At 40.6% G+C, this 20641-nt stretch overlaps 1 protein-coding gene across 1 annotated transcript in view; it reads right to left on the bottom strand.

Moving 5' to 3' along the window:
* LOC123512936 overlaps positions 1-20641 on the bottom strand; it is a gene marked incomplete in the record, with an annotated part of 70027 nt that overhangs the window by 26024 nt on the left and 23362 nt on the right. Inside the window, 2 exon segments of the mRNA XM_045269634.1 lie at positions 18910-19022; positions 20069-20113. Coding sequence (XP_045125569.1) covers positions 18910-19022; positions 20069-20113 — 158 coding nt within the window.

Genomic DNA, 20641 nt, shown 5'->3' with positions numbered 1-20641 from the left:
TGTTTGTTGGAATATAAGGGATGTAATAGAGAGGAAAGAGGAAAAATGAGGATGAGAGAAAAACGCTTCGAACAGTGATGAGGAAGAAAAAAAAAAGAGGAAAAGGGAAAATCTCTCTTGATTAATGTTTGTTAGGATTTAAGGAATTAACAGATGAGGAAAGAGGGAAAAAGTGAGGATGAGGGAAAAAAAACGCTTCGAACAGTGGAGAAAAAGAAAGATTAGTGGATAATGGAAAGAGAAAAATGAGGACGAGGAAAAAAACGCTTTGAACAGTGATGAGGAAAATAAATATAAGTAGAAAAGAATAGGGGAAATATCTGTTGACTAGTTTTCGTTGAGATTTAAGATGTTTTTACTAGGAAATAGGAAAAATAAAGAGGAAAGACTTGGGTATATAGAACAATGAAAAACGTTTTAAAATGAGGAGAAAAGGAAGGTTAGTGAAATATAAGAAGGTAAATCTCTCTTAATAAGTTTCGTTGAGATATTTTTAATGGACAAAGTAAGAGGAGGAAAAACCTAAACTCCATTTTAGTGGGATTAGAAAATTTCACACACCAGAAGGAATTAAGGGAGACTGGAGAGGATTCACTGCAATTTAGGAGGATTAGGACTTTTGAAAACACTGAAGAACGACTGATGATAATGGAGAGGAAGGTTATAAAGATGAAGATAAAGAAGGATATAAAAAACATTGATATCTTGGCGCGTGAATCTCCTAGAAAAATAAAAATGAAGATAACGAAGTATGGAGAGAGAGAGAGAGAGAGAGAGAGAGAGAGAGAGAGAGAGAGAGAGAGAGAGAGAGAGAGAGAGAGAGAGAGAGAGAGAGAGAGAGAGAGAGAGAGAGAGAGAGAGAAATATCTTCACGCACGAAATTTACTTGGGAAGAACTTACAGAAACATTTCACCACATTCAAACGTTGGAACACGAGAACCATCTTTACGCAACAACACATTAAGGGTGAACTGTACATCTGGTCACGCCCACTAGTGCTTGAGGCGGCTACTGAGCTAAAGGAGTCAAGTCTAGAGTGTCAATTTGGGGAGTCAGTTCAGTCAAGTAAGCGTCTCGAGTCAGAAAATAACAAAAAAAAAAAAAAAAAAAAACATGGCGCGGCGAGGAGAGAGTCAGTTTACTAATACTTGCACAAAAAAACAGACGCCCTCGAGGCCACACATCACATCTGCGGCACTTCCCAGCAATCTTAAATAAACACAGCAATTTTCTCCCCTTCCCTCAGCACAGCCATCAAACTGACAACACGAACATCAAAGTCGAAGGAAAAAAAACATCACGCGACACACAAATAACACACAAGACAGCAAACTTACCCAAAAGATCTTGTGTTTCTTCAAATTGTACGGCATCCTCTTGATTAAAAACGGGATTCGATACTTCTTAAGGGAATCAGGTACTTCTCAAGGGTATCCAATGTTCATTTAAGGGGATCACGTCTTCTGCAAATTCACCAGTTCACTTTTTATAGATTCCTTTATAGTTTTTTTGTTTTGTTTGTGTTCAAGTTGTCATCGGTGGAACATTTCTCATTCCCCGGAGCAACAAAAACGTTCGTTCTCTATTCGTAACAGTTCGTAAATGTTCGTAGCACAAGCGTAGTCGGTTACAACTGCCTTCGTAAGCAAAATAGATGTAATAAAGACCATTAAGGATAAGGAATAAAGGAAATCATAGCTACTTTGTCTTATTAAAGGAAATATACAGAACAGCTTAGTTTTGATGTGATTTGTGGGAAAAAAGAAAGTAAGAGAGAGAGAGAGAGAGAGAGAGAGAGAGAGAGAGAGAGAGAGAGAGAGAGAGAGAGAGAGAGAGAGAGAGAGAGAGAGAGAGAGAGAGAGAGAGAGGAAGGAGAGGGTAAATACTTGAGTGGATTAAAAGGAGAAAGAGATAGATGACGTAGAAAAAAAAAGATGAATAAAGATGAGGAGGGGAAGGAAAGCGAGAAGAAAAATGAATGATTAGGATTTGGAAAGAAAGAACCAATTATACGGGCCAGGAAAGAATACGAATAAAATTATGGAGAATGAAAAGAAATACGATAAATAGGAGGAGGAAGAAGGCGAGGTTAACAGTACCTCCACACACCCACACCCACATACACACACACCCACACCCACACCCACACACACACGTAATTACATGGTTTGTTAGTTTATCTTGTCCGTGAGTATTAAATATCAAGCGGTGCGGTATTAATTATATATAGCTCTCTCTCTCTCTCTCTCTCTCTCTCTCTCTCTCTCTCTCTCTCACTTTTCTATTTGTATAAATAATGATTTGTTTGCACGTGCATTCAAAATATGAATATTATTAAGTTTTGAATCTTAATTAATAATGGCTATCTCTCTCTCTCTCTCTCTCTCTCTCTCTCTCTCTCTCTCTCTCTTTCAACAGCATTTATCTTCAGAATATGGCTCATATCTATTCATATTCTATCTCCAATTATATATCTGTCAGTCTCTATCTGTGCAATAAATGTCTATCTTTCTAATTAATTGTCTACCTGCCTGACTGTCCTATCTGTGTATCCTATCTAATTTACTATCTATTTATCTTATGTATGTTTACCCATCTGTATCTGCCTCTCTTATCTAACATTGTACCTCAGTTTATATATTTCTGGAGCAGGAGGCAACTGTCACGAGCAAGTCTACACAAGTTACCTCTGCCTCTTTCACCACGCGGGGAACAAACAGAAAACGGAGGTAATAAGCATTCGATAAAAGTCTGCGGGCTCCCCATGTATATTTCTATTACCATAATGTGCAAGTCACCACTAAGCAGGCACTATTCTAAATCTTGATCTTCGTAGGATTATTAATGAATTGTACAGCAGAACACATTAAAAATTTTCGTAAAATAGGAGGGAAGTGTAATAAAAGAGGATGGGAAAAATGATAATCTAAAGGTAATTTCATCATAACTTAATTCCTTTAATACAGGGAAACATTTTTACCTTGAGATGTGTGTACGATTAAACCATTTTATTAACATTACGAAGAGTCTATGGGGGTCAAAGGATTAATGGGCACAGTCTTCACTATTTTCATCCCCAACATCAGTTTCTGAAGTTGTATAAAATCACCAAATAGTAAGCAGAATGAATATGAAAACGCGTCATTTAACTCAATTGATTAAACGTCTAACTTATAACTAATCCCTTTGCAACGAGGCACACTAATAGAGTCCACGCAATAGAAAGGCAGTCTTGTAAAAAAGAACGAAAAAAAAAAAAGTAGAGGGAATATTAAAACCCCGAAGCTCCTATTTTTGGCATAATTCACACCTTTAGTAATTTGCATCTATTTCCCACTGCTCGCATTTCTCTTTCCTTGTGGCCGAGTGACCCATAAATCCTTGCATAATGAGACTCGGGTAAAGGTTGAATAAGAGAACGAGGTGGAGGTGGAGGTGGTATTTTTAACAAGGGGAATACAATGAATCTCAAACAACAATGCAGTTAAGTCCTCACTAGTCTGTTTCATTTCACTATACACAAGATACCATTAATAATCTAAAAGGAAAAAAATAACTGACAGAAGCTATCATTAATTATCTAAAGGAAAAAGAAATCATCTTCCAAGTGAACCATTACAACTTCTGTCTTTCGTTACCAATTTTTTTCGTACAAAGTTTCGCCAAATTTTCACATCCACGTTTGTTTAATTAGTCAGGGAAAGGTTTGGACTCTGCTTCGATCTATCAATTCTGACTTTCTCTTTTAATCCATTCAGTACTAGGACACATTTTCATAATTTTGGTTACTATTTGGTGATTTTATACAGCTTCAGAAACTCATCTGGGGGATTAAAATAGTGAAGACTCTGGCCATTAATCTTCTGACCTCCATGGACCCTTCCTAATCTCAATAAAATAGTCTAATCGCACATAAATTTCAAGATGAAAAAAATGTGTCCCAGTATTGAAAGGGATAACAATAACAATGTCAGTAAAGAACATTATACACACACACTACAATACATAAATGATGGGAGGTAAGTTGTAATCTACAGCCACCAGAGTTTGCTAAAAGGAAGATTGTAAGTTTTTTTTCTCTTTGCCTTGGCCTAAAGCGCCTGTAGGTAACTTGAAGAGTATTGGAAGCGTTGTTAAGGTTCCACCCATTAGTGGCGCAGGCCATTTTATCTATATCTATACTAACAGTTACAGTAATGGGATGAAACTGATAATGGTGGTGGTGGTAGTAGTGCGTGAGCCAGATCAGAGGGCCATGTTACTCATATTAATCACATTCATTTATTCATCCTCATACAATCCTTATTAGAGATGAGTACTAAATTATGAGTGTCAATCTGGTATGTTCGTTCCTTTCGCATTATCGTTATCGTCAATATAACTACAAAGATTGATGATGGCTTATTAATCCTATTCAATAGTTATTCCACTCTTTTGCTTAACATTTTATTAAGTTCTATAATGATGCTATTCTTATTCTATTCTATGCTTCACCTATTGTTTTCCCTCTCTCTCTCTCTCTCTCTCTCTCTCTAATGGTTATTGTTATAGTTGGTCCTTAAACAACTATTTAATCACCAACCATCGTCTCTTACCCACACACAATCACACACACAGAGCAGGTGAAAATGACCACCAGTTGACTCTTCCACTCCAATCTATTTATATCTCGTTGTCTTCCTGTTCGTGATTCCTCCGACTCCACAACAATGACTTGACTATGCGAGCCATTTCAGCACAACGCGACATGAAAAGGTGTCACCTCCTGCACCGCCACTGTCTCTTCCATTGCCACCTGTTGAGTCAATTCAAGCTGACCATTGTGCCATCCTCTCAGTCAAGCCAAGGAAGGTGGTAAAAATAATCGTTCAGATATTATTTCAACAACTTAACTGTTTCCATATTCATTTTCACTTTTTCGGATTAACTTGCAGTCACTCAAGCTAAACACTGTGACTCTCAAGACAAAGTTTAAAGAGGTTAAATGTGCACCACGTCCAGGTAATTTCATGCACTCGGCCATCGGTGCTACTCGAACGCGTGACTATTAATTCCCTAAGACCAAATACTGCCGGTCATTTTTCTCATAACAAGGTACTTCTCCTAGTGGCACAAGTACTTCGCGTCATTACACCACCACGCGTGTTCTCTACACACACACACACACACGCGCACAGAGTCTTTTCAGCGTTAAAAAGGTCACTTATGAATGTTGTATTGCTGAGACACAGCCAGAGACACATGGAAGAGGTATGGTGTACATTCACACAGTCATTCTTTTCTCCTGTAATCCCCCGAAGTATCGTACAGTGTGAGGGAAAGAGTGTGTGAAGGGTGAGAGGGAAACCAGAGCGGCGAGGTGCTACTCCACCACACGTCGACCCAGAGACTGACTGACTGAATGCCTGTTGGGAGAGCGCTCTTCCTCTCCCCTTCCGCCCACTCGACACGCAACACCGCCTATGCCGCCCCACCTTCCGCCCGATGTTTTGCCTGAGGGACTCCCGCGAGGAGCGTGAATGAAGGCCAAGGCGACAGTGGCGTATGAGAGGACCTGACACACTCTACTCTTTTCAAAACCGAATCTCTGGTGGTACGTGATTCCAAGATTTCCAGCAACAAAAACGTGTTTTATGAAATGAATGGCAACATTAATCTTATCTTAACAAATATTTAATCCAGGTTAAAGTGTGAAGCCTGGGACACACTGATTATGCCGCGCGACTTTGAATAATCAATACGCAACACCGATGACTCACTTAACAAGCTACACTATCAGTAAAGTTAAATGTGTCATCTTTAACGCACCACCCAGAAAAAAAAGTAAATCTAAAAGATAAAATGAAAATCCTTGATACGTCCACTTAATAATCAACACGTCATGCGCGCTAGTCAACACACAAAGGCAGACTGGTTATTGTTACAGTTGGTCCTCAAACAACTATTTAATCACCAACCATCGTCTCTTACTTCAACTATATAATCCACACTACACCAGAACTACCACCCCCCAACCCACCCCACCGCTGCTCCCCGATTGTTCCTGTTTCACGCCGTCCGAAACACTGCTTCACCACACCTCGCCGTCCCATCGTTCGCCGCCTCAGCCAATCCCTGTACGACGCACCACTTCTTCCCCCCCCTCCCCCTTAAAAAAACAAAAAAAAAAAAATTCAAACAGCAAAATGACTGAGTGGGAAAACTGCTCGATCGAGTTGTTTAATTTAGTTCAGGATGTGTCTCAATACACGTCTTGAAATAGTGCAAGTCACACGAGGATGGAAAAACAGGATCAGGCGGAGTTGCAGGCATGTCTTGTGTTGTCCTGCCATCTCGCTCAGCCCCGCATCACACGTCCTTCACCAGTACACAGCACCCTGCCATTACCGTCGTCAGTATCGCTATCTCCAGTACCCTGTCATTACCTCCGTCGCTCTATCTCCAGTATTATCTATCAGTTCCCTGTTATCAAGCACATTTCAGTCTATGCTTTCATCACTGCTATTAACTTCAAGACATCGACTCACGCCATCAATGACCTGCCTCTGCCTCCGTCGCTATCCTCGCTCTCATCGCCATTAGCTCAACGTCATCCAGTAAAACGTTCATTTATCCAACGTGAGAAATCTACATCAAGCTTATGAGAGAGAGAGAGAGAGAGAGAGAGAGAGAGAGAGAGAGAGAGAGAGAGAGAGAGAGAGAGAGACGAATGGATGTATTTATAAGTGGAATTCATGAAGCTTCGAAGAAAAATAAATTTGTCCTCGTCCAGAACGCAATACAAGTACCGGAAAATCTCTCTCTCTCTCTCTCTCTGTTTAACTTTCTATTTTTCACGCCTCAACTTAACCTTCAGCGGATGTCAGGTGTAGTAATCGCACGCGCGCGCACGCACACACAAATGCATTCAAATATTTCACTATTAAATAAAACCACGAGAGAAGCGGTGAAACTGACCTATATAATATTTTTAAAACGTGACTCAGCTTTCGTCTTTCAAACGTGATCGAAAAGTTGGGAGAGAGAGAGAGAGAGAGAGAGAGAGAGAGAGAGAGAGAGAGAGAGAGAGAGAGAGAGAGAGAGAGAGAGAGAGAGAGAGAGAGAGAAAATGCATTATCACCTTAACTTCAACTATTTCTCGGTTTTAAACAGCCACATATTACTGACCGAGTTAAACTGTCTTCTATTTTTCATGATTTAAAATTTAGTACTTTAGATAAAAAAAAAAATCTAGAAACACAAGTCTTTTTTTTTTCCAGATCCAGACCAAGAGACACATTGTGCGAACACTAAATAATCTTCTGTGTTCATAACGGGGCGTAGATAACAATATTCAGCCTTAACTTATAAATAAAGCTTTGAAGAGTAAACAATAACATTTCATTGATTGACATAAACATTCTATATGACAGAATAATAATAATAGTAATAATGATAAAAATAATAACAATCAGAACAAAAATGACAAGACTACGAAAAGAACAAAAAAGAAAAAAACAAACGCGTAATAAAAAAAAGAACAAAAGCTTCAGGTAAATATAAAAAGAATACAAAGGAATGAGATACAAAAATGAACACGTCCCAGAGAAACAGAATAAACAAAAGGCCTTCCAACAAATAGAACGACACAGGTTCCTTCAAATCCCTACTACTGAAAATTTTTTTTTTGTGTATTCTTGGTGAAAAAATCGTCCGTAACCTTGACATTTTTCCCTGTATTTTCTCTAATTGTTTTACCTTCTGTTTCTTGCTGGTGTTTCTTAATGGATTGAGCGCACGAGTGACCGCCACGAGTAAGATTTTCAAGGTAAGTGGACAGGTAAGACACGTGATGCTGTTATTGCTCTCTCTCTCTCTCTCTCTCTCTCTGTGTGTGTGTGTGTGTGTGTGTGTGTGTGTGTGTGTGTGTGTGTGTGTGTGTGTGTGTGTGTGTGTGTGTGTGTGTGTGTGTGTGTGTGTTGTATTTCATTTTTGGCTTGGCGCTTCAAGTTCATTCAGTTTATCAAGTCTCTCTCTCTCTCTCTCTCTCTCTCTCTCTCTCTCTCTCTCTCTCTCTCTCTCTCTCATGACCTTTTACCTTAACATGACTCACCATTCACGCACTTCTAACCCCACTCCGTACCATCCTCCTCCCCTCCCCTCCTTCCTTACTCACATCCCCCCCATGTCCCTACCTTTGTATGTCTAAGCCCCGAACCACCCCATTCCCCACTTCCCCATCCCCCTATTTCTCTCCCATTCCCGTCCAGCCCTCATCCCTTGTCTCCAGAACTCTTAACCAATAATTACCGTCAACATCCGCCTCACTCCCTCTCTCACTGTCTCTACCTCCTTCTCCTCTCTTCTTTATTCCCTAATTCCACTTGCCAATGGTTCTCCTCCCTCTCTTGTCCCTATGTAATGATCCGTCGACTTCCTTTACCTACTCCTCTGATCCGTTTCGCCTCACACACAAGCGGCATGTGTGTGTGTGTGTGTGTGTGTGTGTGTGTGTGTGTGTGTGTGTGTGTGTGTGTGTGTGTGTGTGTGTGTGTGTGTAAATCTTGATAATTCGGTACAGAGATAGGATTTCATTTACTTCGTATAATCTTGAACACACACACACACACACACACACACACACACACACACACACACACACACACACACACACCATGAAATCTTCTACATGCTCTTATCTTACGAGTAACTCAATTTAATCTAACCTTTCCTTGTCCTCTTTCCCTCTCCATCCTCTTTCACCTCCTCCAGTCGTTCCTTTCCCTTTCCTCTCCTCTCTTTTCCCAACATGAAGAACGTCCTCCTCCTCCTTCTCCTCTTTCTTATTCTATCCTCCTTTTTCTTCTCATCTTTCTCATCCTTTAGGCCAAGACAGTAAGGCCAAAAGCATAACTAAGGCTCCAGTTTACGTGACACCGCCGCTGCAGCTAGGTATCCAGGCCCGGCGCCAGACACACGGTCTCCTACAACAGGGCAACCGACGCTGCGCAGAAACTGGTGCCGTCATGTTATGGTCTCTTGCTTCTAATGACCTTGGTGGTGGTGGTGGTGGTGGTGGTGGTCGGTAACCCTCATTCTCCCCCTCCCCACCTTCAACTGTTTTCTTTTTTTGCCTTCAGTTTCTCTTTTCCTCCTCCTCTTCCTCTTGTCGATCCTTCCTTCTCCTCCTCCTCCTCCTCCTCTTCTTTGTTCTCTTTCTCTTTTTCAAGTGCTGATTGTTTCTTCAGAGAGAGAGAGAGAGAGAGAGAGAGAGAGAGAGAGAGAGAGAGAGAGAGAGAGAGAGAGAGAGAGAGAGAGAGAGAGAGAGAGAGAGAGATTTAATACGAGTTTCATGTACCACGCCAAAAAGCTGACCATTTCTCACTGAGAGAGAGAGAGAGAGAGAGAGAGAGAGAGAGAGAGAGAGAGAGAGAGAGAGAGAGAGAGAGAGAGAGCGTAGCCTTCATGTAGCATTTAGTTCCCTGAAGCTAAGAAAATACGTGACTTATACTTCAAGTTCTTGGCATTTCCCTTTTATTACTCTTACCATCTCATTTTATTCACTACCATCACCACCCACGAACTCAAAATCTAAACATCATGCATATAATCTAATCCACACTGACACGAATCATCCATATTAAACTCGATATTAAATTTCTACCGCCCCCCACAGCCAGCAGCGACAAGTGACATTGTAAGTAAACATCGAGCGTTGAAGGAGTGATGGGAAGATTCTACAGAGCATTGACGAGGTGGTGTTGTTGGTCGGATGGAGGGCGGGAGGGAAACATTGCCACTGGGAAGGTAGCATGAGTGGGCGGAGGAGCAGTAAGAGAGAAACTGATGATGATAGCTGGTGATAATGGCACAGGAAGAGAATGTGACTGTAAGACGTGACGCTGACAGGAAGGACGACGAGGTTGGTTATGATGAAATGAAGAAATTAACGTGACTCTTTTATGTTTTGACTTTCTCGTGTTCTGCCCTTTTAAAAGATGTTGACGGTCGATAAGCTATTTAATTCTCTTTGTTACAGCAACCTTTCTAGTTGCAAAAAAAAAAAAAAAAAAAAAAAAAAAACCCACTCCATCCTGTGTTACAAGAAAATACTTCATCTATAAAAGTGACTTGGTGTGATACATAAAAAGCGATTGAGTGGTATGAAAGTGGTTGAATCCCACAAAGCGCTGCTTAATCACACAGAAACTTACAAAATGTCATAAGAACAGACTAAATCCGACAAAAAGTTATTCAATCCTATAAAAAGTATTTAATCCTTTAAAAGTATTCGATCGTATAAAGCCTTTTCAATCTTATATAACAAGCAGCTATCTATTTAAGTATGTAAGTCACAAGGAAAAATATAAGATCTTAAATACACGTAAAGCGGGTAAACTTGAACATACTTTGGAAATCTTGCCTCTTCCTACTTTCACCTTACTGTGACTGGGAACTGAAGTGGTTAACAAAACTGTAGTCTGATATATCATTTCTTTTAGAAGTCAGTATTAGCTCTTACCATATTTTTTGATAACTAATTGCCAGTCTCTTTGGTACTTAAGAATAGCCATAACAAATAACTGCAGTCATCCCTTATATACCTCAACACCAAACTATAACCATTTCCACACACACACACTACTAATACCACGGATCTTAAACACACTAACATATCAACCCCAAAAACATACCTTCGGGTCATAGAAAGGTGACACACTGACCCACCTATACCCAGCTATACAATATCAACCCGCCTATAGACTCCTATTAATCTTACTGTTTACCCTCCCACAACGCGGTCTCGTCCCTTAAACAACACGGTCTCATTACGCGCGTCACTCATGCCTCATTACATCACCTCTGAACCCGATCTCTAATCTGCACTTCCTCTTGATAGTGGTGTGTGATTGCTTCATTGCGAGTCCCTGTGATTGAGAAGTGGAGTGCAGGGACGTGTGATGGAGGGAGAGGGTTGAAAGGGGCTGGAATGTGAAGGAAATGTGAATTGAAGATAGAAGTAGAGAAGGTCAAGTAAAATAGGTTAGGGATATAAAAAGGGAGTGGAAAATAACATTGATATGAATGGAGGAGAAATTCTGAAAAGATCGTGGAAAAAATAGGATTGGAAGAAAGAGATTGTGAAAAGAAAGGAATACAAAAATAAGCAGAAGGTTGCCAAGCACAGAAGGTAAGGGAAGGAAGATAAGTAAGACGTTTGAGAGGCATGGAAAGATGAAAAATGGAGGAGAGAAGGTCGAGGAAAATAGAAAGTAAAGGGTTAAAGGAAAAACAAAAAGTGTGAGTTTGCCAGAAAAAAAAGTTAAGGGATAAAAGGACCAAAAATATAAGAGAAGGCCGAGGAAAAATAAAAACAAAGGATTGTAGGATAAGTAAGAAATTTAGAAAGGATAAAGCGAAAACTAGATACATACACAAAGAAGAAAAAACAAAATAGGAGAAGAAGGAAGACACGGAAAAACAAAAATAAATCACGAAACCTTGGGAGAGGAAAGGAAGAAGGATAAATAGTAAAAGAAACGAGAAACGAGTGAAAACGATGGAAACTGATAAAGAGAGTTGTCAGGAAAGAAGACGCGATAACAAGAAATGAAAGAGAGAAGAAGAAAAATGGCAGGGAAAGACGATAGCCAATCAGAGAAAGGTTGGGGATATGAGGTAAGGAGGGAGGGAGAGAATGGAAGGGGATGGAACGAAGAGGACAAGGAAAAAGGAAGGAGAGTGAAAAGGAAGACAGGAAGGAGCAAGATAAGAGAGACAGAAAGAATCGGTGAAGGAAGGGAGAGTGAGGTTAGTACAAGAGGGAGCAAAGAGAAGAAAGAAGCACAGGAACGGAGAGGAACGAGAGGGGAAGGAGGAGTAAGCGATAAAACAGGTGACATCACAACACCTGACTCACGCTTCCATTCATAACGCTCGTCTGTCACTGAATTACTCACGCAGGTGTGCTCAGTGCTTGTTCAAAGAGCCTCCATTGTGACTATACATGCAAGGTGAGTAAAGGAGAGCCGGGAGAAATATATGACAAAGCACGTTAATACTCTGACTGGAATATAGTTTGTCTCACTCTTGATAAATAGCTAGTCTGGTGCGCATTTCGAGTATAATGACAGCAAACAGAGTGATTAAATAAGTCCTATCTTTTAGCCCATGAGCTTTACTTATTGATCAGTAATATCGTCTACGGTTAGTGAAATGAAGTTGACATGCCATAACTGTCACTGTCAATTATAATATTAGTCATTGAGGCTTAGGAGGGAGGATGTCACTGTTTAGATAATAATAAAAGTCAACCAACAAATTAAAAAAAGAGAGGGATTTAATTATCGAAGGATGGTACGAATGCTAAACAAAAATAAGTACCAATAAAAAATTAAAAAGGACATTGCTTCATTACCGAGAGGGAGTGTGAATAGCTGGGTAGAAATAAAGGTCAAATGGGAAGAAAAGGGGCGTTACTTCATTATCATAATTGGCCAGTTACTCAACACCACCACTCCAGTTCCGCTCGGGATTCCAAACGAGGCTCAGTCCGGACCCAGACACCCGAGGCAGTTATGTAATGTTGGAGCACACGACTCTTCCTTCTGTTTCAAGGTTAGGAAGTTGTAAGTCCAGTTTCTTTTTTCTATAGTGTCCGCCAGAGGGAAGTACAATAGGTAGTAATTCTGGGAGTAAAGTTATGAAGGTCGAAAAGAGACTGTAACTTAATTAAACTGTCTAGGTTCAGGTTGTTAGAGACTGAGATGTGTTGGGAACTTATTTGCGAGTTAGTGAAGGTAAACACAACCGGGTATTATTACTGTTGATTGAATTGAAGTGAATGAAGAAAATCCAGCATTGCATAACATAATCCATCGTGGCCATTACTTCAATAATAAAAGTTAAACAAGTGTACAAAGTTGCAAGCATGACAATTATGATCCTCGCAATTGATAAGCATCAATTTCACGCTTGTTTAAATTTCATCATTGAGGTAATGGCCACAAGACTACAACTGTCACATTTCCTACTCTTACTTAAATAAAAATCAAATACTATAATACTGCTCACCTACACCTACTCACACATAACCTTCCAACAAAAATCAATTCACTATAGTACCAGTATTTCATGTCAAAGTAATTCAATACTTATCATTCAAGTCAAGAAATTTCACCCATGAATAGAGAAAAAGACGAAATTCTATAATCTAATCATCCTAACAACACTAAACACCCAACAAACTATTCCTTCTGCTCACCTGCACGAGATAACAATTACTGACACAGCATCACACAACAAGCTCCACTTACGAGTACCAGAACGTGCTTGTCCATCTCGCTTCAGTCTCCTCTCACAGTCTGGAGTCGCTGGACACCCTCTATGCCTCTGCAATCTACTACTACCTAACTGATCTGGTTTATCACCAAATACACCCTACTCGATATTTTTCTTTAAAGGTCGAAATTCCTATACATTTCCTATTCTGTATATTCAGTAATACAATCCACGTACAGTGACCGGCCCAAAGGCGTGGCGATCTGTGCTACTCTGTCCAATCAGGTTATGAGGGAGGAGTTTTGGGTATAGGGGCGGAGTGGGTAGTCTCATGGGTCACCTTGCTTCCCCTCGTTCGCTCAGTTTCCCCTCAGTGGTACGCTTACCCTTTTCTCTTTGGTGTTTGTTTCCCGCCTCCATCAGCCGACCTCTTCATCTGTGTCCTGGTCCCCTAGTTCACGGTCACATCTTTATTAGCTTCCGTGTGGGTCATGTCTGCCTGGCCTCTCGCCCCAGCTTGTCTCCAAACAAACGATGGCTTGGTACCAGATTTTCTTTTTTTTTCCTATTCTCTCCATTGTGTGTTTCTGTTTCCCTTATTTATTCGTCATCTTTACTTGTTTCATCTGTTTTTTCTTAGCCTCATTAGATCAATCCAGCTTCTTTTTAATAGATTTACTGTTAGAGGGAGAATATTATGAAAGAAGGATATTCACTTATTTCATCATTCATAGCATCAACACATGTAAAATCGCAGAGACAATTTCTGGCTGGTTCTAAAATCCCATGAACCAATGAAACACGAAAGGAAGCACATACCAGAACAATACACGCCATAACAAACACACAGATACCATGACACGTTTTTATATTCATTCTGCTATACTATATAGTAATTTTATACAGCTTCAGCAACTTGTAAGGGGGATTAAAATAGTGAAGATTCTGGCCATTATCTTCTGACCTCCATAGACCCTTGCTAATGTCAATGAAATCGTCTAATCATACCCAAAACTCATGGTAAAAATGCGTCCCAGTACTGAAGAGGTCAAGCGGTATTGCTATTTCTATTATCCCAAATTCGCAATGTAGATGAGAAGCAAGACACGCGGCAAGAATACATCCACTACTGCAGGTAAGAAGGCAAAGGTAATAAGGGTGCGTGTTCTTTGTACCTTATACCTATTGATTAGTTTACGTGACACCAGTGAAGTGTGTGTGTGTGTGTGTGTGTGTGTGTGTGTGTGTGTGTGTGTGTGTGTGTGTGTGTGTGTCTCCAGCGTACTTTAGAGACACGCAGAACCAAAATCCGAGAGAGAAACGAATGAATAAGACAAAGGAAACTTTCTCCCGCATCGCAAGGTTGTAGAGGCAAGTCGGCGCCGCTTCTGAAGTTTTCCTTTTCCTTCACACGGCGGAAGTCAAGGTCACGAGATCGAAGCAATGACCACAAACACGCTCACTCTCTCTCGTTAGGCTCAGTGTTTCCCTCCCCTCTCCCTCTCTTCCTCCCCCCCTTAAACTCTCACTCCCACAGTTATGCGCACTAAACATAATCCTACCTTCCTCTTTCCCTCTCCCACCCACTCACTGTCGCCTGTGCTTGATATTCTGTTCTAATGTGTGTGTGTGTGTGTGTGTGTGTGTGTGTGTGTGTGTGTGTGTGTGTGTGTGTGTGTGTGTGTGTGTGTGTGTTAAGACCTGTCACGTTTTCACTTCATTCTATTTCTATTTGCCGTTTATGCAGCATTTTAACACTCTCTCTCTCTCTCTCTCTCTCTCTCTCTCTCTCTCTCTCTCTCTCCACACAACATGACAGCATACACACGATAATGGTTTCGCACTTGGGTGCGGGTATCTCATAAGGCTTAGGGCGTGAAGGCGTTCTCTCTCTCTCTCTCTCTCTCTCTCTCTCTCGTCGTATCCCTTACCTTTGACGATCGATCCCTTCCTTTCTCACCACCTCACCATACCACCCTTCCTCCTTCCCTTCCTTTCACATTCCTTCACTCCCTTCTTTCTTATTCCTCCCACTTTTGTTACACTTTCCCACTCCTCCTTTCAGCCTTCCCTACTTTATTTTATTTTTTCTATTTATTTCTTTTCCGACACGGTGGTCAGCCCGGCTATAACTTTTGTACCCTTCCCTCACCCACCGTACTAAATCACCCCCTGGTCGTACCTTGTCATGCTACCTGGGTTATGTAAGGCACTCCCTCACCCCTTCACCTCTCTCTCAGTACTCACCATATACAACTTGTCGAACACGAAGGACACCTCGTTTCCCTCATCATCGTAGAGTGTCTTCTCAATGGCTTCCTCTCCCATGGGGTTATCGAAACATTCAAATGTGTCATCTACCTCCCCTTCTTCTTCTCCTTCTTCTTCTTCATTTCCCTCATTCTCCTCCTGTTCTTCCTCGTTATACTGGGTCTCCTCTTCGTCCATTTTTGTCTTTTTTTATGTTTACGTTTCTCCTGGTTTGGCTTTCAAGGTCTCGCAAGTCCAGTTATGGCAATAGGGACCTGCTTCTGGATTTGCCTTTTTTTTTTTGGCTCCCACTTGCTGTTGATCTTAAAATTTTAATGCCTGCTACTTGTATACAGAGGAGTAAATTACTGGCGCTGGTTTAGACAGGAGACGCGATGCACTCACTATTAGGGCGTTGCCTTCACACGCGGGGTAAAAAAAAACACGAGGCACTTAGCTTATTAACGAGGCGTCTCTGGTGTTCGGTTTCCGCAGTTTATTCCTGGTGAAGACGCAGTAGTTGTGGAGGAACTGAGTCGCGAGGGGTGAGGCACGAGGGGCGAGAGGCGGGCAGGGTATCAAGGATGGATTCCTCAGTCTGTCTCTCACTGGCTGACTCCTCCGTGACGCAACGCTCAGACATTGGCCAGTCACATCCTGCCAGTGTTGTGACGTAGACAGAGAGCTGCCCCTCATTGGGCGACGCACAAATCTGACGTCACGAGTAATCCTGGTGCCTCGGCGCTTCATGATTTTACTCAGAAGTTATGATGTCACGACGCCCACATAGACCTTCAACTCTGACACGCGAGGCCTAAACCAGTGTGGTGTACGGCTTCACCCTTCGCAAATCACTTGGGAGGCTTCCATGTACTGTGCAATCGTTTATGACGATATGAGGCTACCTGAAGACCTTAAAATCCGTAGACTTTTAAGTCTAAGCCTGTGTTGAACTGGATATGATTTGACTTAACCTCTTCAGTACCATGCCGCGTTTTTATATTTATTCTGCTTACTATCTGATGACTGTATACAACTTCAGAAACTTGTGTGGGGATTAAAATAGCAGACTGGTTATTAATCTTATAACCTCCATAGACCCTTCCTAATGTAAATAAAATCATCAAATCGTACCTAAAACTCATGGTAAAAATGCGTCTTTGTACTGAAGTCACCACCTCAATCTACTCCCTGGCTTAAGTTTAGAGTCAAATAGTACAAGAGATGATTAAGAGGGAGAAGGAACAAGCAAAGGCCTTCAAATCTTTAGCACGTGGAATGCTGAAGGTCAAAACGAAGAGAGGATGATGTCACTGCTAAAACACCAGAGTAAACACCATTACAATGCATCAGCTGTGACCATATGAATAAACGTGCGTGAGGCGCCTAGGTCACGCCAGATTGATGTAAAATGATTGGAGAAAGTGACAAACAAACGCCGGACGTGTCGGTATTCACGCTGAAAGGAATCACACTCAGTGACATCACACACAAAATGAGAATTCAATGCACTTACTTTAGAACGCCTTAAGAATAATATCACCGGGTATAACCTTTTATATTTCGACTGTTGTAGCTTCTGCTTATTGAAAATGTCATATCTTTTTTGTACATATCAAGTCGTCGAGAGATTTTTTTGTATAAATTTTTTCCCAACTCACATTTCTACTTGAATAAGCTAAGATAAAAAAAAAAAAAAACAATACGTGACCTCAGACGAGATACACCACAACTAACAATACTAATAACGCTACATATGTCAGTCAATCTCTCTGTGTGTCTGTCTGTCTATCTCTACGTTCCCACAACAATAACACCTCACAAATAAAACCAACAATAATCAATGTGAAATAGCCAACTGTTTGAAAAAAAAAAAAGGAAAATAAAGATATATTCTTAGCATCAAAAAACGTGTGAGAGACTGCAGTTTCTACACGCAACGCGTGTCTGGCGAAGAGATTACTTTTGTGCAGTGTTGCTTGGAAACCCGTCATCTGAGAGCAACGCTGTTTGTTATTTTGCTTCAACACAACTTCTGCCAAGTGGAAATAATACGATGGATCTTTGCACTGCGTTGTACTGTAGCATATTTCGTATTCCCTTTTCAATATCCATGTGTAAAGAGAGAGAGAGAGAGAGAGAGAGAGAGAGAGAGAGAGAGAGAGAGAGAGAGAGAGAGAGAGAGAGAGAGAGAGAATTGACTGTAAATGAGTCCTTTCTTTAAAACCAATAACAAAATACCAAACACACACACACAACTATAAACAAAGGAAGTAGAATCAACTTCTCCCGTATGCTAGTATGTATTCCTTCAGCACGGGAAAACCTCTCATTTCAAGGCACTGAACAAAGAGACCAACATCCTGTCATGAATACTAGACAAAAAATACTTGGAGGAGACAAGGTAAGGGGGAGACAAGGGAAGAGATGACGAAGGACAGGCACAAAAAGTATTATGGAAAGAACATGGGAAGAAGAGGAGGATGAGATGGGAAACGAAGATGACAAAAGAACACACACACACACACACAGAGAGAGAGAGAGAGAGAGAGAGAGAGAGAGAGAGAGAGAGAGAGAGAGAGAGGAAGGGGAGTGGAGATGAATAGGTGGTGGGTTAGAGTAGAATAACAATGGAAGGCTGGAGTCTCAAGGTCATGAAATCCTCCTCCCTCCTTCCCTCCTCATTAATACCTCGACCCGGAAGAGTCTTAATACAACTTGAGTCCCTCCTTGCTGTTCTTCATTACTTCTCTCTTGAATTCGGGCATACAATTATCAGCAAAAAACTAGGTGTGTGTGTGTTCTTTCCCTTTGCCCTTTACGCTTATCATCAGCTCTAAGGGAGAAGCTGTTTTTCTCTGAATGCTCTCTCTCTCTCTCTCTCTCTCTCTCCAACCCAGTATGCAGAATATCCACTCTAAGAGAGAGAGAGAGAGAGAGAGAGAGAGAGAGAGAGAGAGAGAGAGAGAGAGAGCTTTGTCTCGATGCTCTCTCTCTCTGACTGAGTATGAAGAATATCCACTCAGAGAGAGAGAGAGAGAGAGAGAGAGAGAGAGAGAGCTTTCCGTCTCTCTCTCTCTCTCTCTCTCTCAAAAGAAAACTAGGCTAGCTTTACCTCCACAAACGCATCAATTAAAACAAATAAACTTTTGATAATACTACACAGAACATCGCACTTAAATTATCAATACTCCACGAAAAAAATAAATAAATAAATAACCGCAGGACATTTTTCTTCTTTCACTCCGAGCATGCTAACTAACACGTGCAGAAACCAAACTTCCTTGGACCCACCCACCGCGCTCCCCCACCGTCATTATATTACAAATCAAGAATATAAACTTTAAACTTTCCTCAGATCGGAGTCTCGGGAAGCACAAGGGAAGCTTTGTACTCACCCTAAAGACAGCGTGGGCAGGGCTGATGCGCGCCGCCTTGTGGGCACCCCCGCGGAACAGTCGGTTGCGGAGATGGTAGGCGCCTTTACTCATGATGGTGGAGATGAGGGAGCCTAGTAGAGGTCGAGGATGGGTGGTGGCGTGCGTGGTGCGTGAGGGGAAAAGAACACAGATCAGTCCACCGGAAACACGTGATGAAAATTATTTGTGTATTATTAATAATGCAACATATGCCATTGAACAAAGGTTCATGAAATATTTTGTAATGTCTCACTGAACAGGAAGCGCGTAGTGCAAGGAAATGTATATATATATATATATATATATATATATATATATATATATATATATATATATATATATATATATATATATATATATATATATATATATATACAAATGCTTCAGAGAATGAGTAATGCCTCTGGACTTCGTATAATGATCTTGTTGAGCTTTTAAAATTCAATTCAGTATGTATATCAATATTCTGTTTTAACAGTGGCATGTGAATTTCACCTTATACTATGTGTTCTTTCACATGCACAATGAATAAGTACTACTAGGTACGGAAGCTGCCTCCATCAGTGTGGTTTATGGAGACTAATTCATAACCACTGCAGAATTTGGGCAACGGCAAGCTTTTAGTACTACAGTACATCCTTTGTGATTTTTGACAAGACATTCCTGCACTTTCCTGAATTTGGTGACAGATCATCCACTGCTATGGATGGTGAGTCTGCAAGACTGTTAATGATCATTGCCCTCATATCAGTCCAACATCATGTGGTCTGATTGGCAAATGAATGATACACAATAACTACAGGTAGTAATGTGCCTACTGCTTATAATGTTCTGGTTATGTAGGTGGTGCAATACACCAAACATTACATGACAAGGCTACTGTAGTTAGTAAATATTCATTCACTTACACTCTAATAACAAAAATTAGTTCATTGAGTGTTTCAAACATCATTATAACATATCAAAACTTTGAGAAATAGTAAATACTAAAAAAGCTGAAGTACATAGATTTCTTTTCTGAGACATGCCCTATGATAAAAGAACATCCACAATTAGTAAACAAGAATCCAACACTGCCAGCTCAATGTGACATGCATTGGAGTTAATGACACACAATACACCAACATGAGTTACAAACGGTGCTTTGATCCAGAATGGCTCCAAAATGATCCAAAAAAACCACCTGGAGGGGGAGGGAACATTGAGGGTGACACATTCACAAACTCTTCCCACCATGACATGTTATTCAAGCTTTAATGAAATTACATGAAGTGAACAGCAAAAGCAGAAACTGACTAGTAATTTCTACATGAAAGCCACAAATTCTTTCTAGACAAAATCAATTAGACATATTGTGTTACACTTGTAATGACTTGATTGTTGTAGTTCATACACTGCTAAGCCATCATTTCCTTGTTATCTTTTCTCCAGCAGTTATTCTTTTGCTATGCAACTATATATGCTTAGATTCTGTCTCTGAGATATTACATACTAATGAAAAAATTGAACTTACATTTAATTTAATTCTAATTTCTCACTGCTTCTGAAGTGTAAGTGATGTAATGGACTATTTGGCAGTAAAAAGTGAAAATGAGGTAGATATAAGGATAGATTGTTGCCATGATCCTGATGAAAAGAACTCTTACTTTATTGAATGAGAAGATACAATAAAATACATATAAACAAATACTATATGAACAAGATTTTGCAA

Source organism: Portunus trituberculatus, chromosome 35 (assembly GCF_017591435.1).
Source record: "Portunus trituberculatus isolate SZX2019 chromosome 35, ASM1759143v1, whole genome shotgun sequence".
Taxonomy (NCBI): domain Eukaryota; kingdom Metazoa; phylum Arthropoda; class Malacostraca; order Decapoda; family Portunidae; genus Portunus; species Portunus trituberculatus.
The sequence above is the reverse complement of the archived record's forward strand: the minus strand, read 5'-3'. Positions and strand labels throughout refer to the sequence as shown.